Source organism: Oryza sativa, chromosome 1 (genome assembly GCF_034140825.1).
Source record: "Oryza sativa Japonica Group chromosome 1, ASM3414082v1".
Classification (NCBI taxonomy): Eukaryota; Viridiplantae; Streptophyta; class Magnoliopsida; order Poales; family Poaceae; genus Oryza; species Oryza sativa.
The window spans coordinates 18518621-18544790 of record NC_089035.1 but is presented as its reverse complement, the minus strand read 5'-3'; the positions used below and the strand labels follow the sequence as shown (position 1 = coordinate 18544790).

At 42.9% G+C, this 26170-nt stretch overlaps 2 protein-coding genes and 1 long non-coding RNA gene across 5 annotated transcripts; 2 read left to right on the top strand and 1 right to left on the bottom strand.

Annotated features, from left to right (window-relative positions):
• Nucleotides 1-1281: 1281 nt before the first annotated feature.
• LOC4324028 (LOB domain-containing protein 40) lies at nt 1282-2731 on the top strand. Its single transcript, XM_015772758.3, has one exon. The coding sequence runs from the start codon at nt 1450-1452 to the stop codon at nt 2440-2442; it is 993 nt and encodes a 330-aa protein (XP_015628244.1). The 5' UTR covers nt 1282-1449; the 3' UTR covers nt 2443-2731.
• A 7303-nt stretch (nt 2732-10034) lies between these two features.
• Nucleotides 10035-17741, top strand: LOC4324027 (transcription initiation factor TFIID subunit 6). 2 transcript variants are annotated; one of them, XR_010740554.1, is made up of 12 exons: nt 10035-10463; nt 11614-11700; nt 13093-13194; nt 13291-13399; nt 13917-14023; nt 14096-14233; nt 14308-14403; nt 14524-14648; nt 16384-16478; nt 16589-16714; nt 16794-16905; nt 17075-17741. XR_010740554.1 is itself a non-coding variant. In XM_015765869.3 (12 exons), exons 1-12 carry the CDS (start codon nt 10338-10340, stop codon nt 17437-17439), a joined length of 1626 nt encoding a protein of 541 aa, XP_015621355.1. In that variant the 5' UTR covers nt 10035-10337; the 3' UTR covers nt 17440-17741. The 2 variants fall into 2 exon arrangements, 1 of the variants encoding a protein (XP_015621355.1); XM_015765869.3 differs by having other exon boundaries at nt 16384-16516.
• Nucleotides 17742-17991: 250 nt separating this feature from the next.
• On the bottom strand, nt 17992-19467 carry LOC107279855 (uncharacterized). 2 transcript variants are annotated; one of them, XR_010740560.1, is made up of 3 exons: nt 19183-19467; nt 18767-19086; nt 17992-18667 (listed from the first exon to the last, which is right to left on the bottom strand). It is a non-coding gene; the product is annotated as an uncharacterized lncRNA (long non-coding RNA). The 2 variants fall into 2 exon arrangements; XR_010740561.1 differs by having other exon boundaries at nt 18767-19081.
• Nucleotides 19468-26170: the final 6703 nt, after the last annotated feature.

The following is a 26170-nucleotide window of genomic DNA, read 5'->3' as shown; positions in this document are numbered from 1 at the left end:
AAACAAACTGCTAACCACATTTAGTTAACGTTGATTGACTCCATCAACAGATAAGCACGAGAGGAGGCGCGAGAGAGGGAGAGGAAAAAAAAAGCAAATAAAGTGGGTACAGGCACGGGTGCAACAGCCAAAAACTATGGAGAGCAGCAAAGGAGGAGAAGAAAAAACAAACGTGGGTTTCTTGGGGGTGGATGACTAGGAAACTGAGAGGGGGAGGAGAGTGGGGGGACCTGGCGGGAGGCGGGATCCGGAAACCCGCCCACGGTATTGGGCGCGCGCGCCCACAGAGGCAGCGGAAACAGGGGCCGTCGCTGTACGATTTCCACAAAACCGGGAGCCAGAGCCACCCCACCCCCTCCCCTTTCCAGTTTCCGCGGTATATGTGGTGGTGTGGCGCCGCGGTCTGTGGCTAGCTTGCCTGTTCGCTGGGCCCCAACGGGGACGTGGACGCCACGCGCTGCGCTGTGCTGCCCCGCGCGGCCCGCCTCCTCCTCCTCGCCTCTCGGGCACGCACCACTGACCACCCTCCTTTCCCTGCGCCGTGGGGTCCACTGCCCCCCGGAGTCTTGGATCTGTTCGCTCTCTTCACGCCAACTGTCAGAGGACAGAGGTTAATCATAAACACAACTGCACAGTAACTAGTACTACTAGCCACGATTTTTACCGTGCTTTTAAAGATTTATTTTTTACAGAGTAGAATGATTGGAGAAGGGAGGAAAAAAGTGGAGCCGGAGTACTAGTTTCTTTGCAGAATCCTTTTTTTTTGCGGGGGTTCTTTGCAGAATCTGAGTCATCGCCACGTCAAACAACCTGCGGTTTACTGTAAAATCAACGGACGGCCGGGCCGTTGTTTCCTTTCTGGAATGAAAGCAGCCCTGGAAGATGGTAGTAGTAGGAGTAGTAAATAAACTGGAGTAGTATACGTAGTACTACCAACACGTAATAGTAGCAAAAGTGTGTACTGCTGCTAGTGTACTCCAGGACGACGCGCGCGGGGGTAGTGGTAGTAGCGGCACGCGAGCAACAGGGAAAAAGATAGCACGCGGTTCCACCGAAATCTCCCGGCCGGGGCGCCTCCAGTTTTGGAGCTAGAATCCATTCCTCGGACGCGGCTTGGCGCTCAAGCCCGCAGTTAAACCACGCGGTGGGCCCCGCCCCTTGATTCGCCTCGTTTTTTCTTTTCCCTTTTTTTTTCTGGTGCGGCGCCGAACCCGGCCTTCCGAAACCACTGGCGCCGAACCCACTTATAAAACAGGCACCCCTCTCTCTCCTCCGCTCCCCGTCATTCTCACACCAAACATCTCCATCTCAACTCATCTCCAACAAGCAAGGCAGTATCGAGTCGAGTCCTCGCACAGGCTTGGAGAAGAAGAAGGAAGAATAGTACCACCTCGGATCTCCAACAAGTCCGGCGCCCAGTTGATAAGGGTTTGCAGAAGCATTTCGAAGATGCGGATGAGTTGCAACGGTTGCCGGGTGCTGCGCAAGGGATGCAGCGAAGGGTGCACCATCCGTCCGTGCCTGCAGTGGATCAAGACCCCCGAGGCGCAGGCCAACGCCACCGTCTTCCTCGCCAAGTTCTACGGCCGCGCCGGGCTTCTCAACCTGCTCGCTGCCGGGCCTGACCACCTCCGCCCCGCCGTCTTCCGCTCGCTCCTCTACGAGGCCTGCGGCCGCATCGTCAACCCGATCTACGGCTCCGTCGGCCTGCTCTGGTCGGGCCAGTGGCAGGCGTGCCAGGCCGCCGTCGAGGCCGTCCTCAAGGGCGACCCCGTCGTGCAGGTCTCCTCTGAGGCCGCCGCCGCCGCCCAGGCCACCCCGCCGCTCAGGGCCTACGACATCCGCCACGTCTCCAAGGACGCCGAGGCCGACGCCGCCGCCAACCTGCTCCGCGTCGCGCGCGGCGGCCGCACCCGCTTCAAGCGCGCCTCCTCCAGCTCCAACTCCAAGCACGGCGCCAAGCTTGCCGGAGCAGCCGCCGCCAAGCGCGCCGCGTCCCCCAGCAGCAGCAGCCCGACGCACGAGACGGAGCCGGAGGCGGTGGTCGTCGTCGGTGACCATGACGACGACCACCACCACCCTGCGCTGAGCCACGAGGTCCACGAGGAGTCGGCTGGCAGCCATGACCACGACGACGACGACCATGTGGACGACGGTGACAACAACGACATGGCCATCGCCGACGTGACGCCGCCGCGGGCGGGATCGGAGGATACCGAGGTCGAGACCGGCTCACACGTGAGCCAGGCCGAGCAGAGCCCCGTGCCGGTGGAGCACGAAGAGGGGGAGGAGGAGGAGGTCGGGCTGGAGCTCACGCTCGGGTTCCAGCCGCTCGTCGTGCGCGCCTCGAGGAGGCCTTCGTCGGCGGAGGCGCGCTGCGACCTTAGCGGCTTGAGCGCGGAGTCGAGTCGCATCGGCCTGCGGCTCGAGCTGCCAGCGTGAGAAGCGGCGTCGCGAGCCGCGAGCTTTCTTTTAGCTGATAGTAGACAGTTTTGGTTTCGTGCCAGAAGTGAAACAAGAACAGAGGAAAACATCATTATTAGTTTTCTTTTTTTTTTTCACACCTTTTCTTTTTGCTTGCTCTGCATCGTTGTAGGATTCCCATGTTCCTCCTGTCATGTACTTGTGTGATGTCTGCCTGTACAGACTTTCTCAGATTCGGCTGTGACAAAACTTGTTCAAAATCGATAGAACAATCCAGATTTCTGGAGTGAAAAAAGAAGTTGAAATCCGATTATTCTCCAAAGAATTGTGATATAATTTATCTTTGGTTATTTCCTTGTTTCGCACCTTATTTTAACTTGTGCGATATTCGTCCTAAGAACTGCAAGCTTGTTAAACTTGATTGGATATTAAATTACTCCATTGGAACTTTTATTTGTGATTCGTTGCAAGTCAGGCCAGGAAGGATTGGAAGCATTAATCCCAGCAAATAACCAAGAAGGTCACAGTCCCATAGTCCAAACATTCAGTGAGATCGACAAAGTTGCTGATACTCTGTCGCAGCCTTATTGTTCATTTCATCCACTCCTCGCAAACCAGAGAACTTTTTCCTGAGAATGAGAAGCAATTGGATGACTTCAATCCCAACAACAAGACTCCACCTTCCCAACATCCAGTCAGACCAATACAATTGAGAGGATTCATGAAATGATTTTGCTTAGACCTGATTCAGATAGGCAATAAAAATCATGGGGATACATGGCAGTATGGGTCGTATGGCCTGCAGTACCAGGTTTTCCATGACCTGAATAATTGGGCATTCGATGATCCAAGGACCACAGTCCACAGGAGAAGAGCACTAACAGGACCTATCACCTAACCACATGAAGATCGGCGTTTTGGAGAACATAGCAAAAGCTGAAACTTTAAGATGCTTAAATCATGACTGGAAGCAGCGAAGTCATTCTAACACCATGGAGCATATGAGATCAACCTTGCATGCTGTCTTCCTCCACTAGTGAAATACATTTACATATGTAAAGCACAACAGTAGGGTTGTGAGACAAATTTCTTCTCTATGTCCATCTTATTTCTTGTAGTCCAATTAGTCGAAACAAAAACTGCAAAAGAAGAAGAAGAAGAAGAAGAAGAAGAAGAAGAAGAAAAGTCTGAATTGATAGTTTCCACACCCCAAGCATGAGAATCGGGGATGCCACTCCATCCAAACCCAGAGGCTAATGACCATCCAAATCTACCTGATGAACAACAAAAATTTGTGTCCCCGGCATCTTTTCTTGAGTTTCTTGAATTTTATTGTGAAAGAGAAGTTGCAAGAAGATCTTAACTTTAGATGGGTTCTACAGTGCCGAAGTTTTTCAAACTATTTACTCACCCTCTAGATGAAATAATTTTGTATGAGTTGGATACACATTGATGATTTTGAGTTTACTTCTGAACCACTTGGCCCTATTGCCCAGGAGTTTGTGAAGGAGTTGGACATTGAAGGAGTTTGTGAAGGTCGGATCTCACCTTCAAAAGGGAAGAGATACTCTTGGTGGAAGGAGTAGTGCATTTGTGCAGCCTCAGAGGATAGGGTCAGAAAAGACTCGGCTCATTGTGAGCTCTTCAAAGGAGAGTAGAATCCCCTCAAGAATTTGAACTTTGGTAACACATCGACTTGCAAGAATCCCGGTGATATCTCTCTCACACTCTTATAGCTTTGCTATTTGGTGCTGCTAGTAGTTTAATTGTTGTTTGAACAATCCTTTCCCTACATGTGTGGCTATCCCATTGTGCTTGCCTTGCTAACTTGCTTGAAAATATGAGATTTTCGGAATATCCGAAAATATTCCGAAATATCCGAACAAATTCTAGGATATCTAAAAAGTTTAGCTTCTGCATTTTATTAAAAATTTTAAATGCCTATTCATCCCTCCTCTAGGCAGCATCAAGGTCCTTTCACAAACTCTTGAAATCTACAGTCTTGGAAATAATTCAGTCAGGTTGAAAACCATTTCAGGGTGTGAAGAAACTCCCATTCTGTTTTGAAAAGAATTAAAAAATAGAGAAGTCTTATGTTGGTGAGAAGACACCAACGTTACTCTTTCATCATTGATTTGAGCAATTATATCATCCAAATCTTTTTGTAGCCATTGCATGGAAGAACTTCGTGTTTTCTCCCCCAACTCGATCCGTCTATTAGTGCATCTCCTTTTCCAATATAATCTTCTAAAAAGATAGAGCTTTGAGATTTGTTTCTTGACCACTTCTCTAAAATTCCATTTTAGGATAGTGAGACTTCTGCGTTCTTCTATCAGATATAGAAAGTCTAAACCCTTATTATAGATAGAGATTAACTGAAGTAGCTTGGAGAGACCCTTACTCAATTATTTTAAGAATTTTCTCAGTAGCTCCGGCTTATAGATGATACATCTAGCAGGGTCAATAAAACCTGGATCAATGTTCCATATCCAAGCACCATGATAAAAAAAACCCTTCCATATCAACCCAATAATTCTCAAAATGAAAGACATTGGATATGGGGATAGAAGAGTATTTTAATCATTTGAACTGATATTGCTCTTGTTAGGGTAAGAACATAGGACTTTGGATATCTTAGTGTCCAAGCATTGGAAGTTAAAAGCTAGTCAAGCTGCTCTAACAAGAGGTTAGCTTGTATATTACTACAAGTAAAAGATTTTCCTTTTATAGGAAATTCCACTAAGCCTAAAGAACTTATAATATCAGTGAAAATGATAATATCATTCATGTCAACTCCAAGTTTGTTCCTATTCTTGGTGGATCTATAAAAATTGAAATTCCCTTGGAGGATCCAAGCTTCATCACTTTGCATATGAAAATTTCTCAAGTAGTCAACAAAATTGTCTCTTTCCTGTCCTCTACATGGGCCATAAATGGAAGCCATAAACCAAGACTCAGAATTATGCTTTGAGACAGAATTCAAGCATAAAGAATAATTATTAGCAAGAACTAAAGAACCCACAAAATATTTTCACATCATAGAGCCACTAGAGGCCCCCATAGAAGGTATGATCTGAAAACAATTAAATCTCTTAGGGACCACTTTTTTGAGGAAATTTATGTCAATTGATTCTCTCTTAGTTTCCTGCAAGCATATGACCTGACATTTGCTATCATCAATGCATTGTTTCAAAGCATCTCACTTGTCCTCTGAGTTCATCCCTCTTATGTTCCAGCACAAAATATTCCAACTACGAACTTGATGGATATTCATTGATAAACAGTTAGTTAAAGAGAAGCACATAACAAGCAAAGCAGGTCTGAATAAAACTAGACTAGCACATTACAATAAAAGTCTTAAATCCTCTGAACATATTTAGAGGCACGACATAAATAGATTCACAAAAGGAGGACCACTGCAAACACATTATCTTTAAGACAACTGCCATTAACATAATGAACATTTGCTACTCATCATCCTCAGTTGGCCTTGGGAGTTTTTCCATCTTGTCTCCACCCAGTTTGCCCTCAGCCACCTCGTCAGGAGATAGGCCACACATATTAACTCCCATCTTTTGCAGAAACAAGATAGAACAATAAGAAGAGGAGGAATCAACATCAGAGTAAAAATCACAATCAAAATCAGATTCTGTATGGATACTGCTAGAAGATTATGCAAAATACCTACTAGTTCCTTAAGTTTTTTGGCCGACATTCCCCTAGGCTTTCCAATACCCATTCTTGGATCTTGCTCAAGATAACTTTCAGAAGAAGCCCTCACCCTTGCACTCTGCCTCCTCTCTAGGTTAAAGAGTATAGTCTTACCATCCCTCTTTTTAACTGGAGTTCCTGGGAGGATAAGGGCCAATATGTTACTCTGATACGGGGATACGGATACGGATACGCGATACGGGGATACGAGGACACGTCATTTTCTTAAAAACACTGATACAGGGATACGTCTATATATATTTAAAAAAATAAAAAATACAAATGAAAAACATAACACATAAATAACTATAAGCCTGCAAATAGAGTTATACAAATTACATGACATCATTAGAGATAATTAGAATAAAACTTTTTCTGGATATCAAGCTCAACTCAATAGAAGTTCAAGAGCTGCTTGCATTCATAGCAAGCGATGTGGCTGAAAGAGCTACATCCCAGACATGTCCCATGCACCAGATCTTTTAGTAGTACTATCCCAGGAGATCAAGCTCATCATGTAGCTTGCCCCTCGTAAATAATATGCTCCCATGCCTGGTCACAAGTGATCCTGATGAATTTGTAGCCGCGCTAGCAGTACATACTAGTGCTAGATAAGTGGTTAAGCTTCTAATTCCAAAATTCACCGGATCTAAATGACAAGGAAAAACACATAACAAAACAACCAGTGCAGATCGAGACTTAAAAGGGGAAAGAACCAAATAGCCGGTGATGATGGACTGTACGCGTTGGGCTTGGTAGCCGGCGGAGAAGCTGCGCCTGGTGACGGAGATGCCGCGACTACCGACGGCGGAGGCCCTGCGCCTAGGGGACCAGGGGTGGCGACGCGACGCACGGCGGGCGGTGGAGGCCCTGCTCCTCAGGTGGCGAGTGGCGGCGGAACCCGGTGGCCAACTGGTGGAGGCCTTGTGCAGTGTGCCCCTGGTAGCGATGCAAGCAGCGCTACAGGAGGATTGGATCTGCCCTTCTGTGCTGCGAGCGTGGGTTTGTGAGTTCAGACGCATGGGGAATGTATCGGAGAAGTATCCGAGTAATTTTCTTTTTTTTATATCATGGTGATTAGGGATACGTATCCGTATCCAATACGGATACGTGGCTTGTGAGCCGTATCTGGGTATCCTAGGGGCCAACTGAGTTGATTTGTGGAAGTGAAGAAGGCTGCTGTTGTATAGCCTAGAGCTGCAAATGTATGACTAGGACCGATTCTTTAGTCACTGGTGGCAAAATAGCCAGGGGAGTTGGTGGCTCTATCAAGAGGTCTTAAGTCATCATGACGTCATCCACAATAAGCTGGCTTGTTTGCACGGCCCAACTAGAGGCCTCATCCAAATGGTCTGTTTTAAAAACTAGCGGGAGGATCAGAAGGAGCATTCCTCTTTGGGTACAAAAGCTGAATGAAAGGGGTTGCAATCTGAGTTGGCTTTGAACACTACCCCTTCCACCCTATCCACAAAGTTGTTTCAAAAGTTGTGTTTTAAGCACCAACTCTTCAATTTTTCCCTGCATGTCTTCAGAGATAGAAGATTGAGGAAGTGTGAGCTGTTGTTCTGGGGTTTCATCTGCATACATAATTATGTGCTTGTGACCCTCATTGGCATCATGAGAGCTCACACCAGATTCACCAGTTGCCTGCTGGTTTTCTGCTTGGTGATTCCAATTGCCCCAACCTTCATCTTGCTGTGGTGGCTCCTCTTGGTCATCCCAGGTTGAACCCTAATGAGGAGGTTGTTCCGGAGGTGGAGGTGGAGCACCCAAAGTTGGCAAATCTTCATCTTGCGCTTGTGTATCCACAAAATCATTATAAAGGACAAAAACACAAAAGGTCCAAGATTCTCCTTGCCCTCGCTGAGTCGGGATTTGCTTAAAAACAATCCTCCTAGGAACCTGATCAACATCATCAAAGAAAGCCCTCATCATAACTTTGTCGGGAATAACGTCAACTTCCTGCCAATAGTCCAACCAGCCAAAGAGCCCAACTCCTCTAGATATATAACTTGTAGTGTGAAAATCAAGTGGGCAGCCAGGAACATGATCCACCCAACCCTATCTACATACGCTGCCCTCCAATTGAGCCTCTGTCATGATTTCTAAATTTGACCACATTAACCCCATTGTAATGGAAACCAAAAGCCTCTACCAGGGTATCTCTGGTTAAAGTTGATCTAACAATGAAAAAACCAACCCCAAAAGGATGAGGAGAGCAATGGGTAACCATAACACCTAATTCATTTTGCAGATGATTGCGAATCTGAAGCAGATGACCATCCAAATCATCTTTTGGAACCCATGGCTCTATGTCTGCAAGCATGTAAGACTCATGCTACCTTTGAGTTATACACGTCCCCGGCGCCTCCTCCATACCGTTATACCATCCGATCCGACACAGGTCTCCTCCTCGCCTCGCTGGAAGAAGGTAGTAGTAGCCTCTGCTCTGCTCCTCTCTCTCTAGTTTCTCTCTCTAGCCCCGACACATTGTAATAAGGGCACCCGCAATGGTTATCTATAGGCTCTCTACAAGAGATCCATGTCAGCATATTTTCCTACTTGGAAGAGATTAAATGAAGAGAGAGAGAGTATAGCTATCTACTAATCTGGAGATAGTCTATAGAGAAAAACGAGACAATAGATTAGAGAGCTATAGATATCCATGTAGACATACCATTGAAGTGATTTACTATTAATTTAGTCTATTGCTGAGATGTACATGTTTTATAGATAGCACTTTACATTAACATTGCGGGTGCTCTAAGTGATCAAATATAGTAACCTTTTTCGTTTTAGCAAGAAAACTTGGTTTCTAAGAGCGGGTACAATAGTGCTATTAGGAACGCTCCAAAACTTGTTAATCAGTCTAAAACGAGATTAAGGAAAGAAAATCAGTGATTGAGAAAGAAGCCGTCGCTTGTTCTGGCGCCGGCGCTTGTACAGCGCTCCACGCTGTATCGGCCAGGAGATACAATAAAAAAATTTGTTTGTGGGTTCTACTGCTTGTTAATTCGTTTGAACCAAGGTAGTTTATAGCTAACTTGTAGTTAGCTTGTTGTATGAGATGCTTTTTAAGTTAGCTCTACTTGAGACATGATAAAATTTTAGAGCCTACTACTAGCTGCACTATTGACCTTGCTCTAATGGCCGCGCACACGCCGACTGCTTAACTCGGGCAACGCCCCCCTCTCCCACACCCTGCGCGCGATTAGTGCAAGACGCCCGCCGCTAATTATAGTCATTAGTGATAATTACAGTAATTACTGTTAATTATCATAATTAGCATTTTTCAAAATACATAAATAATTTTAAATTTGAGTTAATTTTTTTTAAATTTTGATATGGAAGTTTTCATTAAGTTTTCAGTTAGAAATGAAAATTTAGAATTTTGAGTTAAAAGTTTTACATTTTTGCGATGAAAATTTTTAATTGTGAGTTGAAAGTTTTTGAAATTTGAATTGAAAGTTTTCAAAATTTGAGTCAAAGTTTTGATTTTTGAGTTAAAAGTTTTGAAATTGGAGTTAAAAATTTTCGAAACTTGATTCGAAAGTTTTCAAATTTGAATCAATTTTGAGTTGAACGTTTCAAAATTTAAGTTGAATGTTTCGAAAAATAAAAAAACGATAAGGAAACGAGTGGAGTCGAAAATAAGGAAACATAGCACGTGGATTTGTGGGCCGAAAATCATGGCGAAAAAAGGAAACAACAAGTAGGCTGGTGGGCCGAAAATCACGGGAAAATGTGAAAACAGCACGTGGGCTGGTGGGCTGATGCGCGACCATACTGACGCGTGTGCGGCAGATAAGAATTTCGCAAGTAAACACCCTAGAGAGAAGTATATAACCAATTGCTCCCTAAGCTAGGAATATATCCTACGAAGTAGTTTTCTATTTTACGAGAAATTCTTGATTCACAAACGTTTCCCAGCCACACTCGGTCAAATCCTCTTCTCGTCGGCTCCGGCGTGCATGCCAGCGGCGGCGGCGGCGGCGAGAAACGCTGGCGAGGAGGCAGCGGCGAGCGCTTAGATGCTAGCGAACCAGCGAAGAGGGCACTGCAGCAGTGGCGGATAGGCGGAGGCTAGAAGGGAGCAGTACGGCCAGAGAGCTAGGGTTTGGGTAATTTGGCGAGCGAGGAGCGAGGGGAGGCGAAGGGAGAAGAGGGGGGGGGGGGGGGGGGGGAGAAAGAGCGGGGGAGGGATGAGCATAGTGCCCAAAGAGACGATTGAGGTGATCGGGCAGAGCGTCGGCATCGCCAACCTCCCCGCCGATGTCTCCGCCGCGCTCGCCCCCGACGTGGAGTACCGCCTCCGCGAGATCATGCAGGTCCGTCCCCCCCGCGCTCCCGAATCTCTCGCTTCCCTTCGGTTTTAGTTTCGTGCACTTTGGGGGACTAGGAGGCAACTTCCACCATTCCCTTCGTAGGAAAATTGCCTGCCCCCCCGAGGCGTGGATTTGTAGTTTCTGGGTGATTTGGGACCGCAGGGAGCAATTGCTTGCTCTTTGTTCTTCGTTCTCTCAATTGATTGCTATGCTCAACCATTGTGCTAAGTTGTGTGGTGGAATATTTGCGATAGACCTATTCCAATGGGTTTTGAGTTTGCTGGACGAGATGCGTTTCCATCTTGTTGTTTGAACATGCTGGTTCACACTGACTGCTTAACTGTGTCCTGCTCAATATATGTTCACTGGGTTTTTGTAGCAATGCAATATATTGGACGGTCTTCATAGCAATGCAATATATTGGACGGTCTTCATAGCAATGCAATATATTGGACGGAAGATGGTTGTTTTTTTTGTTCACTATTGTCTCTTCAAAAGCATTGAAGCACACCATTACAGAGTTTCTGGACTGTTCAATCTTCTCTCATTCGATTGCATGCTATAGCTTACTGGTAACATATGTTGGGGTTTTGTTCCTGTTTTATCACCATTTTTTTTAATTTGTATATATTTAGTGAGGTAGTGAGTCTAAGAATTTGCGTTCTATCCACTATTTACACGATAAATTCATCATTTGAGGTTTTCTTTACTGAATCTTGGAAATATGTTATTCCTATCTGATCTTTACTCATAAATTTTGGAAAACTATCATTGACAAACTACAGAGTTGTCACAAAAAATACAAATTTAACACTGCATTACCAGAAAAATACATATTTGAGCCATATCACACAATTATCGATTTAGCACCGATTTTATCATGAAACTACAAATTTTACAGGTTTCATCTATCGTGATGAACTTTTCATAAATTGTAGTTTTCTCATAAAGTCCGTGCTTTATCTGTAGATCTATAATCTCGTTGCTTAAGTTATAAATTTGGTGTTACATCTGTTGTTTTGCGATAATTTTCTGGAAGTATATGTTGATCTGCAAAATTTGTATGTAAGCATATAAATATTCAGTCACAGAAATGCCATTCCATTTTCTCCTAGGCACTATATGTATTTTATTATGCTGTGGATTGTGACAGGAGGCCATCAAGTGTATGCGGCATGCAAAGAGGACAGTCCTGACTGCCGATGATGTTGATAGTGCTCTCAGCCTCAGGAATGTTGAGGTAGTTTCTATTTCGTTGACAATATTTTTTAGGACTACTAAATAAAGGTTTTGTAGATCTAGTAACTGTTGTATGCTTGAATGCATCAAACTTCTGAGTTGGATAGCTAAATAGTCGAGCTCAGTATTTCTCGGAATCAGCTCATTATTAAGCTAAAAGTATAAATGTTTAAGAAACTTAGAGTTGACGATCTTTTCATGGAGACATGTTAGCCATAAATAAGGCAAACTCTATGCCTGTATCTGTTTTTGGTATGTCTGTTCCCTGACATATAAATGCCATTGCAATCATCTCTTGTTTGAAAACTGATACTGCAATTGGTAGAGGCTTTTGGTGTCTGGGTGTATTCGGTGGTTTCTTCCCCTCTCTTCTTCTTTAATACAAATATACAATCCTTCTGTTCCATTTGAGAACACAGCTCTCCTGTGTGTTCGAGAAAACAAATAATGTCTTTAAAGCTTGACATGTAATTCCTCAAGGGAACAGCTGAACTGAGCATAGGGGAGAAACCATATCCTTCCATTCAGCCCCCTATTTCTCTGACACCCACTAGTTGTGAGGTTACTGCAGTCCAGTAGGATGCTGATTTTACTTTGCGTGGAACTGAATGAGAGAAAGCTGAATAAGTAGGATGAAGCCCAATAGTGTACGCTGGGTAAGATGGGGGAAATAATCCATGTGAAAATACAAAATAAAATATGAGATATGTATTCATGTCAAATGGGGTGTGCTAAGCTAAATGCACTTTATGTTAGAATTTGATGATTATGTTTTTTGTTTCAAATCAAGGACTGAGAACTATGTATTAAACATTGCCAATGTGTTTATATGCTGTTGTATATGACTTCGTATGTAAAAGTTTCCTACTTTGCTTACAAGTAACATAATGCCCCTTTGCCACGCTCAATGTTAGAACTGGGAAAATGTGAAACTGTTTTTCTTTTAATTTCAGATTAAGAACTGAGAAGTATATATTAAACATTGCCAATGTGTTTATATGTTTTGTATGACTCCATATATAGGCGTTTCCTCCTTTTTTGAGTAACATAATGTCCTTTTTGGCACTCTCAATATTATCACTGGGTTGGTTTAGCGTGCTAGGTTGGTTTCTTTGATGTTACTTTTGCTACATATTTTCGTTATTTTGGTTAAAATGTTACTGTAGTGGAGTTTAGGTGGGACATGATTGCCTTCAGTGTCTAAGACACAAGCTAAAAATAATAGCATTGTATTGGATCATAATCTATTACCACAAAAACTGATGCATATGCAGCACCGCTGGTAGGAAATTTGTTGACATTAGTTTTTATGGTGGTTCTATGTTATGGTGAAGTTGGCATTAAAAAGTATTGTTTCAGTGCATTTATTTAATTGCTTTGAATTTTCACACAGCCTGTATATGGATTTGCTTCCGGTGACCCCTTGCGGTTTAAGAGAGCTGTGGGACACAAGGATCTCTTCTATATTGATGACAGGGAGGTAGACTTCAAAGAGGTAGGGGCTCTACTAATGGATGAATCAAATAACTTTTGTACTTATTTTATTATAGGGATCAATTTGAAAATTTTCTTATTCATTGGCTCTGTGCAGATTATTGAGGCCCCTCTACCTAAAGCTCCTCTTGATACAGCAGTTGTAGCTCACTGGCTAGCCATTGAGGGAGTCCAGCCTGCAATTCCAGAGAATCCTCCTGTAGATGGTTAGCTCATATATCTTATCTTATTTTACTCTTTAAAAGAGGGAGTTGGGGGGTTATGCTAGGTTCTACACCCACCCCCACGTTGATCTTTTGTGGCTGTAAATATGTAGGTATGTGTTATTCGTGAGATTTTTATAGAAAAATATTGAATCTTTGAATATGAGTATACGAGGTGGTTAGTTGGTGTTCAATTGGAGGATAGTTAATTACCTGTTGCATTTTATATTCTAGAACTAACATTTAGTTAGGATATTTGGATCCATTCCAACACAAATACCTTCTAGTTATCTGTATATGGATTTGCTTCCGGTGACCCCTTGCGGTTTAAGTTATCTTCACAAAACTTACATCATATTGTTACCTGCTTTATGTATACAATGTTCCTTGGGTGAGGAAGAGATTAGTTGTGGGATCTATTAACAGACCTTAGTGTGATTAAATCCGTGTTTATAATGTTCCTTGCTTGTTCATTATTTGTAGATTTTGGTATTATCTGACAATTAGTGTTTCACTTCAGCTATCGTAGCACCAACAGAGAATAAAAGGACAGAGCATGGGAAAGATGATGGACTTCCTGTTGACATCAAGCTTCCTGTTAAGCATGTGTTATCTAGAGAACTCCAGGTATTGTGGTTACTGTATATTGTTAGAGCCTTACATAAGATTTATATTCTTCTTTACTGGTTTCGTTTGCAGATGTATTTTGATAAAATAGCAGAGCTTACAATGAGTAGATCTGAAACCTCAGTTTTTAGAGAAGCATTAGTGAGCTTATCAAGAGACTCAGGCCTTCATCCGTTGGTTCCTTACTTTTCCTACTTCATCGCCGATGAGGTTGTTATCTTGCTCTTAGAGTCTATATTGTGCGAGCTGGCATTGCCTTACAATGTATATCCTTATAATTTCAGGTTACCCGGAGTTTAGGTGATCTTCCTGTTTTATTTGCTCTCATGCGTGTAGTCCAAAGCCTCCTACACAATCCCCACATTCATATTGAACCATATGTAAGTGGTTGATCAGTCAACTTTGATGCTTCTACTTTCTAGTTGTTTTGTTTTTAGCATTGCACACTTATGTTTGCAGCATATTTCTGCTAAAGAAACAAAATTTCTCTTGATTGCCAGTTGCATCAGTTGATGCCGTCAATTATCACCTGCATGGTTGCGAAAAGGCTTGGGCATAGGCTTTCAGACAACCATTGGGAGCTTAGAGACTTCTCTGCTAATTTGGTTGGTTCAGTATGTCGAAGGTGAGTGAACACGAAGAGTAACTACTCAAATACCTATGCATCGCAATGGGCTTCAAATAGACATATAATAAGTAATAAAAAATATGAAAAAGGCGTATATATTTCGTGAATTAATCTTGTTACAAGCCATACAAGCGAATGATCAAATAGTCCACAGAATATGAAAATATCCCACTAACTCAGGATGTTACCACTACTAGGTTCAAAAATATATATCATAAATTTTAAATTTTTAGAAGTTTTAAAGCTGCATGCACAAGGATCTACTTGTAGAGAAACTCAACTGGAGAAGGACGAGAAGAAAGACTTGAGTAGCTTCTTTTATCAGATAGTAATATGTGCTATCTAACCTCATTCTACTCAGATCCAAGAATGTTATCAGAATCTAATCTGTTCTTGATGGTTACAGTTTCTAGACATAATCTTTAGAATCATTTCCACACCATTATCATAGTTCTTCATTTCTTCTATTCCCTCCATTCTCTTATACATGACATTTGTTATTTCATTTTTGGATGAATGGTGTACGGACTCTCTGCACTGACTTCTGGATGAATGGGAAGTCAATAGTGGTTTGACCTCCATTTCCTACTGTGTCAGTTATTTATTTCTAGGATAAGTCCATTTTATCCCCCTCAATTCTTGCCTTTGTAACACACCCCCAAACTTCCAATACCATACAATTTACCCGCTTGGAAATTCGGGGGGGGGGGGGGGGGGTTGCAAAATACCTGGTTTTGAAGTTCAGTGGTGTGTTTTAGACAAAGGCAAGTAGAATGGACTTATCCCTTTATTTCTTGGCGAGACAAGAACAATTACCATCAGTTATGGAACCGTTTCCTCACTTGCATAATTCTACTAATAAATAGAATGTTAGGTAGTATTTGTTTTATGTTACATTGATTTTTGCATTTTTCTAGGCCATGTAGACTAAAAGCTCCACGCTTTATCTCGATGCATATATTTAGTTGGCGGTGACTTTGTCTCATGTGAAGTCCCCTTAGAGAAACGATAGGGGAGAACCCCACTTAGAAATATAGCATACAGTAGATAATAAAGCACAAAAAATTTCAAGACCCAACAAGAACAAGGTCTACAAGATCATAAAAGCTAGGAAACTGGACACTGGAGAGTGTTAATACAGATGGAAACTAATAACCAAACATATTTCCATGTGGGGCAGGAACTTGCTTGAGGCTTATTCCTTACGGATTTACTATGTGTGATAGCACCTCTTCTTAGATTTATGTTTAGTTGGAGGAGCTTTGTCACAATTACTAGGGGTGGGCGTTCGGTTTCCTCGGTTTAATTGGATCGGGTTTTTCGGGTTGCTTGGAATTCGGTTTTCGTAAAATGTAAACCGAAGGAAGTTCTAGAAAAATATCAACCGAGCAAAATAAACCGAAGAAGATCGGTTCGGTTTTTTCGGGGTTCAGTTTTTACCGAGAAAGATCTATGCCACAGACCGCGGTTGACTTCACGCGAGTACGCACGGCCTGCCCAGCTTTGCCCGAGGGCGTGTGCTTGATTTGGAGAGGGAACAGGATTTGTGGATCTATTAGCTGTCATGTATTTGAGTGCTTATGTTAACACACTTCTGTTATGAAGTCCCTGCGAATGGTTGAACATTACTTAAGTTGCTCTGTGGCTAGAGGTTAATTGGTTTCTGCTGCTTGTGCTGATTGATTGCCTTTTGATGTTGCTTTCATTGAAATACAAACATTTCTTTTTGTAGGTTTGGTCATGCGTATCACAACATCCAAACCCGGGTGACAAGGACGTTGGTCCAGGGATTTCTTGATCCTCAGAAATCATTGACACAACACTATGGTGCGATTCAAGGGATATCTGCATTGGGGCCCAGTGCAGTAAGTCCTGTTCAAGCTAATCTAATTTTATATTTCAGCAAAATTTTGCTCACAATTTTTGTTCTTTACCAGATTAGGCTTCTGCTTTTGCCCAACCTCGAGACATACATGCAGCTTTTAGAGCCGGAATTACAACTTGATAAGCAGAAAAATGAGATGAAAAGAAAGGAAGCATGGCGTGTTTATGGTGCCCTGCTGGTTAGATTACAAGCTTTCAATGAATACATGTTATCTATTTTTATGCACCAGCTTCTTACCTGTGGAATGTATTTTTCAGTGTGCTGCAGGAAAATGCTTATATGATCGGCTCAAGTTGTTTCCTAATTTGCTTTCTCCATCAACACGGCCTCTTTTGAGGAGTAATAAGAGAGTCGTGACTAACAACCCAAGTAAGTTGGTACTTCTATATAATATATGTGTTGCTACTTGCTTGGCAACGCACAACAAATAAAAATGGTTATTTTATCGGCTGAACAATTTCTTCTCAGATACATAATACTGCAAAATGTTGAAATTATTAAGGTGTGAAAGTAAGGCTATGGTCAATTCAAATTTCAGATAAACGGAAGTCTAGTACAGATCTCTCCACATCCCAGCCACCTCTGAAGAAGATGACAACAGATGGTGCGATGAATTCTATGACTTCAGCTCCCATGCCAGGAACCATGGATGGCTTCTCCACCCAATTACCCAACCCTAGCATGACGCAAACTTCATCCTCTGGGCAATTGGTGGAAAGCACCGCATCAGGTGTGATTCGGAGGGATCAGGGAAGCAACCACACGCAAAGAGTTTCCACAGTGCTGAGGCTAGCCTGGAAGGAGGACCAAAATGCTGGGCATCTGTTGAGTTCATTGTACGAGGTATTCGGTGAAGCCATCTTCTCCTTTGTTCAACCACCAGAGATATCGTTCTTTTTGTAGGAAGCAAATGCATAGTGTTCAGAGCTATGTAATATGCATTGTACCATTAGGCTGGTCTTGTGGAATTCTTGAAACTGAAATTGACGTCTAGGAATCTTGTAGTGATCTCTGATGCTAGATTTAATCGCTTGGTGACTTGCTGCTGCAATATTTTATGTGCTGATTTCTTGAAGTTTTATGTTTATTGTAGTAATTTTATCTAATGTAAACATTTTATTACGCTCTACTGGTGCGCCATTTTATGGCATATGTACATTTTTGAACCTTACTGATTAAGCAGAGTTGTCGTTGACATGTGCTAATGCCAATGTATTATTTGCGTTGATGAAGGTTGCATAAAACGAGAGAAAAAAATCACCCATATGAGACTTACCTTTTTTTAAATACTTTTTAATTTTCAGGGTTTAGCTAGGTCACATACACAACTCATGATATTTTTTTTTCCTACATAAGTTAGCAGCTGCAGAACCGAACAAAACAATAGGGATGCAGAGTGGGAGCAGCAACAGCTGCAGAGGCCTTCTCTGTGTTTTGACATTTTTAACAACAGTCTGTTGAACATTTAAACTTTGTTGTGAATTTATTTTTTTAGCCTTTAACTAAAAGAACTATACCTTTTTACTTCCAAGTTTTCTTTTTTTAGGTAAGACCTCACAAAAATAACTACCGAATATAGCTATCAAAATTACATTCTTCCTTTAAAATATGGTTGATGTAGGCCAATGGAACTGACAGCCAATTCGATGTTTCGCCCATCACGCATCCTTCCTTGCCTATCAAGTGAGCAGCTTTATATGCTGATCGTCACACCAATTGGACCTTCATTTCCCGGAACGATTTTAACCTGCTATCGAGGTTTTGGATTATTGTCCCATACATAGAACAGTTTACTCCAACCTGTGTTAGCATCCCCACCACCTCCAAATTATCTATTTTAATTATCACTCTATCCACCCCTTCTCCATAGTCAGTTCTGTGGCTTGCCTACATGCCAACACTTCCGTCTGTGGCATTTGCTACCTGTGAATAAAAACTAGTTGTTGCAGCCACAAAATTCCCAAAGCATTCCTCATGTCCACCCCTGATGCTCCCTTATGTTTATTTGATGAAAATGCACCATCCGCATTCAGTGGCGGAGGACGGAAAAAAAATTAGGTGTGGCGGTGTGGCCCATGATCTTCTGCTTAAGATGCACAACTAGTGCCCGGGTTTCAGTAACTCTTCAAATCTGCAAAATACATTACACAAATGCAATTTTAGTATCAAATTTGTATACTTCAAACCCACAAAAATATTCTGAAATTGTTAACATTTGAAGAATATGTACATCTTTGTGAAGCCAATGCTTTTCCTTTTCTCTTTCTATCCATTTTTTGGTTGATAAGTTGATTGCTTGGCTAGTTGGCTGCTTGCCTGCTTCTGCCTGACTGCTTGCCTTCTTCCTGCTGGCTGCTGCGGTGCTGCCTGCCGCCTGCCTTGCCTCCTGCTGCCGCGGTGTTGCCTGCCTGCCTGGCCGCCGGCCCGCCGCGCCGCTGCCCTGCGCAGCCGTGCCGCCGCGCGCTGCCTCGCGTCGCCGGCTCGCCGCGCCGCCGCAGCGCCGGCGCTCGCCCTGTCGGCCGTCGCCCGCAGCGCCGCCTCTCGCCTGCTCTGCCGATGAGGATGGATCGGGGATTGGGGATTAGAGAAATTTGGGTTAGGGTTTCATGGTAAAGAGCCTAATTTACACAAGAAAACAAGCCGCACACGGCTTTGGCATCTCGAAGGTCGCAGCGTTGTTCAGCCTGCGCTCTATCGCCGTCTCGCGGTCGTCGCGGTCTCTGCGTCTCGCACTCTGCAGACCTGAACTCCCGGGGGTAGGCGGGAGGAGAAGGTATGGCGAGCGCCATACCTCGCCCTACCGAGCCCTCCGCCCCTGTCCGCATTTACCCATTTGGTGGCTTCGTCCACCCCTGTGCCGGACTTGGAATGGTGAGGTTCTTCTGCTCCCTCAGGTTCGCCCACTCTTCCAGCTGGAACAACACCCTTTCCGCCACAGTTGAGGGATGGTCCGGAGTTTTAATACTCCAGCACATAATGGTTCCGGGTTACTTCCTCCATCCCAAAATGTAAGCATTTTTGAGGCTGGCACGGGTATTAAGAAAGTAGGTGAGAATAATTGAAGAAGGTGTGTGATTGGTTGAAAAGAGAATGTAGGTGAAAAAGAATGGTTGTGATTGGTTGAGAGGAGAAGGTAGGTAGAAAAATAGCTTCATTTTGGGACAAAGTACTGTGCTAAAAATAGCTACATTTTGGGACGGAGGTAGTAACTAGCAGTCTCCACCCCTGACGAGCCAGCAGAGCTTGATTGAAATCATGTAAATCCCGAAATCCCGATCCACCATTTCTCTTCGTTCGACACGTACGTTGCCATTCTATCCAGTGCGTCTTCCTTTGTCCTTTCTTTGCACCCCACCAAAAATCTGAGATCATTGAATGTAAGTCCGTATCTGAGAACATAGGCCTTTGGAGATCTGAAACACACTCAGAGTACTTCCTCAGTCCAAAAAAAGTCAACGAATCTTGACAACGAATCTTGACATACTCTATGTCCAGATTCGTTGTAGTACGAGGTTGGTTTTTTTACAGAGAAAGGACGTCGGTATCGTCAATAGTACAAATTTTATCAAATTCTCCTTCCCTGACTTCGACAAACCCTGCCACTTAAGAGTCGAAATTTTCTCCCACATCTTTTACTTGATGTTCTTAAAAGCACCTTCTTTTGATCTACCAACCAGTGTTGGCAGTCCAAGATATTTATGATATTTTTAGAATTTGACAAAACCACATGTGGGATATTTTTTTAATAGAAGTACTTGACTACTACCATAAAGGAATACTCCCTGAGTTCCAAAATATAAGGGATTTTGATCGGATGGGACATATCCTAGTACTACATATCTGGACTGTCCAAATTCTCCCATTCGATCAAAATCCCTTATATTTTGGCACAAAGGGAGTAGTTTACTGTGTTACGTGTGTTTTAAAAACTGAAGAAAAATAACATATTTGCTAAATGACATTTGACAAAAAAAGAATCAATGCAAATCTTACTATTTTGTGAGCTTCATACATACTCCACAATTTGTATGCCATGACCTCCTTCTCTAGTCTAACATTATCATTTGGAGGGTGGGCATCTCCAGCGAGTGGTTAGGTGACAATGGACAGTGGCAGTAGATTTGACGGCTGGAGTTGGCGGAGACAAGAGAGAATGACAGTGTGGGAGAATCTTCCCAGAGTTGGAGAAGAAGAGGCCGGAAAAGAAAGTGGCAATAGATAGAGGACAGCACATCGTCCGGCTCATTCTAGGCATAAGTGGACATGGCACGGAGCAGTCAACGATTGCCTCTGAAATTGAGGCAGGAGGCTTGGTGGGAGGTAGATAGGAACTAGGGTTGATTGTAGGTTGGAAAGAGAAGTATGTGGATTGTGGGATCTCAATCTAATATAGGAAAAAATTTGACTAATATGGAATGGGGATTTCACGCAAAAATAATAATGTAGAATCGATGACCATTGACCAATTCTGTAGTTAAATACGAAAGGGATTTGAAATAAAGTTTTAAGGGCCAAAAAATGAACTTTGTTAATATAAATCACCAATGATTTTGAAATATTTTCATGAAAAATGATTTTTGAAATAATTATTTCTAAAATGTTAGCACTTGATATATTTGATTTTCCTTAAAAATTTAATTTCAAAAATTTATTAGATTTGTGTAATTATTCCACATAAAATTGTGATAAAAATTCACCTCAAAAACTGTGAAAAAAGACATAATTTCTTACTTTGAAGGCATTTATTCTGAAGTTTTATGTAATTTACTCAAAGATAAAGTGATATCCGTTTAGGAGTGTCTATTTCACTACCTAATACATTTGTTGGCAGGGGCGGATCCAGCATGAGGGCGGCGGGGTCTCGAGCTCCCAATACTGCCGTGAAGACTATGAGAGAACCCACGAAGAGCCCACTAAATTTTTTTACCATAGGTAGATAGGAGGAGGGACTGCAACTCTATCTAGCTAGTTTGCTCAGACCCCACTGCTATTTCTTTCTAGATCCGTCACTGTTTGTTAGTTGCACAAATCTTCAACATAAGGAACCTTGTTTAGTGATATAGAATCCGGATGGTTTTAAACAAAAGTAGGGGTTTTAGAATGCAATATAGCTCAGGCTCGTCTTGGCTCGCATAGTCGCATGCCAAATGAGCCGAAGTCGCTAGCAGCTCAGTGGCTCACTCTGGCGCTTTTCTTTAAAACTCATGAACTTTATTGAAGATTAGATTAAAAGCATATTACATGAGCGATGATTACATCTCCCAAAGGGAGTGTTGAAAGGATTCCCAAAATGGGACTGCTTGGAGGATAATAAGCATGTATGTCTATTGTTATGACAATTCAGATCAGTTTAAAGTTGGCTTTGAGATTTCTAGCCTTTTTTGCAAGGCTATCAGCGTGCTTGTTTGCTTCTCTTGGAATCCATTTGATAATGATTTGTGTTGAGTTTTACTGGAAGTATAGTCATCCTGTTGCAAAGTTTGAACAATGATCCCGCAATCGGAAAGGAATACCGTGGTTCCCATAGAAAGTGCAGAGCATATCTGATAGGCCATGATTATTCCTACAAGTTCAGCAAGCAAAGACGAAATATAGTTTTTGGAATATGCTTTTATCAGATAAAAAATTCCAAATCATGCTTCATTGTCCTTCCAATATGTGTAAACATAGCAACGGGTACCTGTAGGTAAGGGCTGAACAGAATGTATAAGTGTTTGGTCTTGATTGATTACCTGTTGCTCTTGTTGTCGGTTTTGCATAATGTGTTCATAAGTTTTTGCCATAGCTTCTGCTGCGTTACAGACCTAAAAAAGCTTACAAGTTTTTGAATTGAAAATATGGTCATTTCTAGCTTTCTAGATTTTCCATAGTAAAACTGAAATTTTTAAAAGAGGTTTGGCATTAGTGAAGTTGCTACTACCTCCATCCCAAAATATAGCAATTTTTGGCCATGAATCTGAACATATAGCCAGAAATACTTATATTTTGGGACGAAGGGAATAGAAGATAAGACAATGTCTCAAATAGCGTGTAAATGGTTAAGGGCATCTGCTTTGAGTTGAAAATCATAGATGAACCAAATAAGCCTGCTGAAATAATAATGAAAACGCAGTTGGAAGTTTTCGGACATAGGAGCTTACACGAGTAAGTTTACTTACCGCACCTATTTCACTAGGTCAATAAAATTTGAGAGAATCCCTTATATACCACTCTAAATTAACCGGCTCCCTTATATGCCACTTCAAATCGGCTTCTCCCTTTTATGCCACCGGTTCAAGTTTCTCCTCCCTTTTATGCCATTGCCGTCAGTCCACAGTCAGTTGACCGTTAACTTCATTGTAAAAAGACGCATTTGCCCTTTAGAATTAGTATGCAACCAATAATAGGTATTTTAGTACTAATATAGCTACCAGATACAACATATGAAAATTGATTTTTTCTGCATCACATTCAATTTTAGCCATTACCATCACAAATAAATTTTCAATGTAAGCATGAAACATGCAGTTTTCCAACAATATTTTTAATATAAAGAGCATTTTTCACTGGTTCTGACAAAATTTTGTTCACTAAAAAAGGATTTAAAATAAATTAGTTATGATTTTTTTGAAGTTTACACTTTTTTAGTTGAGAGGGCATATTGGCCATTTACGGAAAAAAACTAACCTTTGACTAATAGTCAACTGTGGGAGTCGCTTAAAAGGGTGAAAAAACTTGAATTAGTGGCATATAAGGGAGAAGCCAATTTTGAGTGGCATATAAGGAAACTGGTCAAATTCTAGTGGCATATAAGGGATTCTCTCATAAAATTTGCCCTACGGAAGAGAACATACATGATTTGGGCGGCCCTTAAATGTAAGTTCTTTTTTATTGGTAGTGAATAACCGATGTTAGACATCGGATCGCCTTGAGAAGTTTGGGATGTCACACCCGGATGTTTGCCATCTTTGTGATCAACAGGAGGAGACAGTACCTACGTTACCCAGATACGGGGATACGGATACGGATACGCGATACGTCGATACGGGGATACGCTTATATATATATACATATATACATATATATATATATATATACATATATACATATATACATATATATACATATATATATATATATATATACATATATACATATATACATATATATACATATATATATATACATATACATATATATTAAAAACACACAAAAAATTAAGGAAATTGTATTTATATATATTAAAAATACAAAAAAATCAAGGAACTTTTGTAAAGAAATAGTGATATAATACTAGTATTAGTGTAGCCGATTCCATATCAATATTCTGCAATTTTCTCTTCTATAGGCAATTCAAATTAAGAAGCGATTAAGATCCCCAAAACCAAAGATTAATAGTTCAATCATATATTTCTTGATGACTTTGCATCAACATTAACAGCCGCACTAACCAGTAACCACTAGGATTGCTAGATGCACTACCACTTGTAACTAACAAAAACGGTAGTACTTTGTCCTAAGGAAAACAAGAAAGGCGCAGCAGATTCAAGCATGAAACTTTTGAAGAGAATGGATTACCCGGCCAGGCGGTCAAGCGAAGAAAGAAAAAGTTCTGCTGTCGAGGTTGGCGGCGAAAGAGGTGCGCCGCCGCCCAGCAGCGGCGGCTCTGTCGTCTCGCGGAGGGGACGTTGTGGCCCCATGCACGGCAGCGACGCGCGCGGCTGCAGCCGGCGTCCGGCGGCAACGCCGGGCATGCACGAGAGACATCAGCCATCAAGTTGGGCCAAAGCTCGTGCGGTGGCGCATCCCAGATGCGAGCGAAGACAGAGGAAGGTCGTGGGCGTATCGCTGGCGTATCTTGATTTATTTATTTTTTTGCAAATCACAAATATGTGGGATACGTACGGGATACGTATTGGAGCGTATCCGATACGTATCCGTATCCGTTGCCGTATCCGACACGGATACGTGACTATACAAGCATATCAGGGTAACCCACAACACATCCTTGTGTCTTACATCCGTCCCATAATCATTGTATTTCTAGGATTCTCTAACTTCCTCAAGGCGATTCTCTAACTGATGATCCCAAGTGGTCAGAGGTGTTTCTAAGAAAGCTAAGAAATGGCTAAACTCTCTAATTATCTTAGTGGCTTGGAAAATTTGGAAACACTGAATGATTGTGTCTTTAACAATGCCACACCTAGTACTGCTGCCGTATTGGATGCTGTGCCAAGAGAGTTTATTATGGTGTACTGCTAGAGCCTATTCATTAACTCTTGGTCCGGTCACTCCCCATGTAGGAGCTTAGCTCCTAATGGAGTTGTTGCGCATCGCTTCGGTGAAGCCCTTTATCTTTTTTTTAGAGTGTTCTTATTGAAGTTGTTGGTCATATGGGTCCGGGGTACCCATGCTGAGGGGAAAAAGTCCTTTCCCCCAGCCACGTGGCCGAGCGGCCCGGATCCCCCCTCAGGGGGTCAGACGCGTGGGTAATAAATAGCCAAGAGGCGCCCGAGTCCGCCTAGGGGGCTCGGGGTATCCTGTCGCACCCCGAGGCCCTCACTCGGTTGCCACGTGGCGGTCGAGTGGGCGGAGATAGGGGCGTTGCCAGGCGTATTTACGGGCGGCGCCCCAACCGCCCCCCGTCGCATTTAATGCGGTGTGGCTGGTCGTGCGCCGCCCAGTGATTGACGTGCATCAATTTCCTTGACCGGGCTCTGACCGGCCACCGGCAGATGGGACAGGCGGCATCGCACCCACGTCCTACCCTGTGTCAGGCGGCGTGGGGCAAGGTATGCCCCGTCTCATCAACGGCAGAGGATCGATGTTCGACCGGTGCATCCCATGCGCATGTACCCACAAAAGTCTACAGGAATTTATGAAGGAATGACAGGGATGTCCCCCGTGTCAGGCGAAGGACGACGCTGGGGCCCACCTGAGGACGAGCGGCCACCTTACTTTCGGCCTAAGGCATGGGCGGTAGCTCGACCCAGGTTGATGTGGGCCCCTCTCTAGGAAGGAGATGTGTAGAGGCGGTGCATGTGGTATCCCCTTGAACTATAAAAGAAGGACCTTGCCCACCGAGCAAGAGGGTGACTATTGGGAGCTTGAGCCTTAGGAGAAGACTAGCCAACCGTCTCTCTTGGGTTTGAGATCTCTTGTAATAGCGTAAACAGAAATCCACACAAAGGAGTAGGGTATTACGCTTCCCAGCGGCCCGAACCTGGATAATCTCTCGTCGTCCTCTTGATCGCCATCCACCACGCTAGCCTAATCCACGGCGAGGTTACGCTCTTGATCATCGTGCCCTATCCCCTGGCCGAACTCACAAAGAGGGGTCTCACGTCCTCCCGCTCTTTGTTGTACAAACTTTCTATTCTCTTCTAAGAAATAAAACAATGAGCAATATTTTTTGGGTCAGTTGTAACCTGTCCATTCATGGGGGTTCCTAACGCGCGCGTATGCGCCGCGAGCATAAGTCATGCACACCCGCTGACGCGTACGCTGTGCCCCGTCGCTAACCATGTGATTAGCACTAATGATGATGTGATTAGTGATTAGTGCTAATCATAATTAGTGCCTACAAGAACTTTTTATTTTTTCTAATAGATTGAAAACTTTAAGTTAGATTTGAAAACTTTCGACTTAAGATTTA

What these genes read in the sequence shown, in the direction of transcription:
- LOC4324027 (XM_015765869.3), top strand. Translation starts at nt 10,338, where the DNA reads ATGAGCATAGTGCCCAAAGAGACGATTGAGGTGATCGGGCAGAGCGTC. An exon ending in GGGAGGTAGACTTCAAAGAG is followed by an intron (nt 13,195 to 13,290) that starts GTAGGGGCTCTA and finishes GGCTCTGTGCAG; the next exon opens with ATTATTGAGGCCCCTCTACC. An exon ending in AGAGAATCCTCCTGTAGATG is followed by an intron (nt 13,400 to 13,916) that starts GTTAGCTCATAT and finishes GTTTCACTTCAG; the next exon opens with CTATCGTAGCACCAACAGAG.
- LOC4324028 (XM_015772758.3), top strand. Translation starts at nt 1,450, where the DNA reads ATGCGGATGAGTTGCAACGGTTGCCGGGTGCTGCGCAAGGGATGCAGC.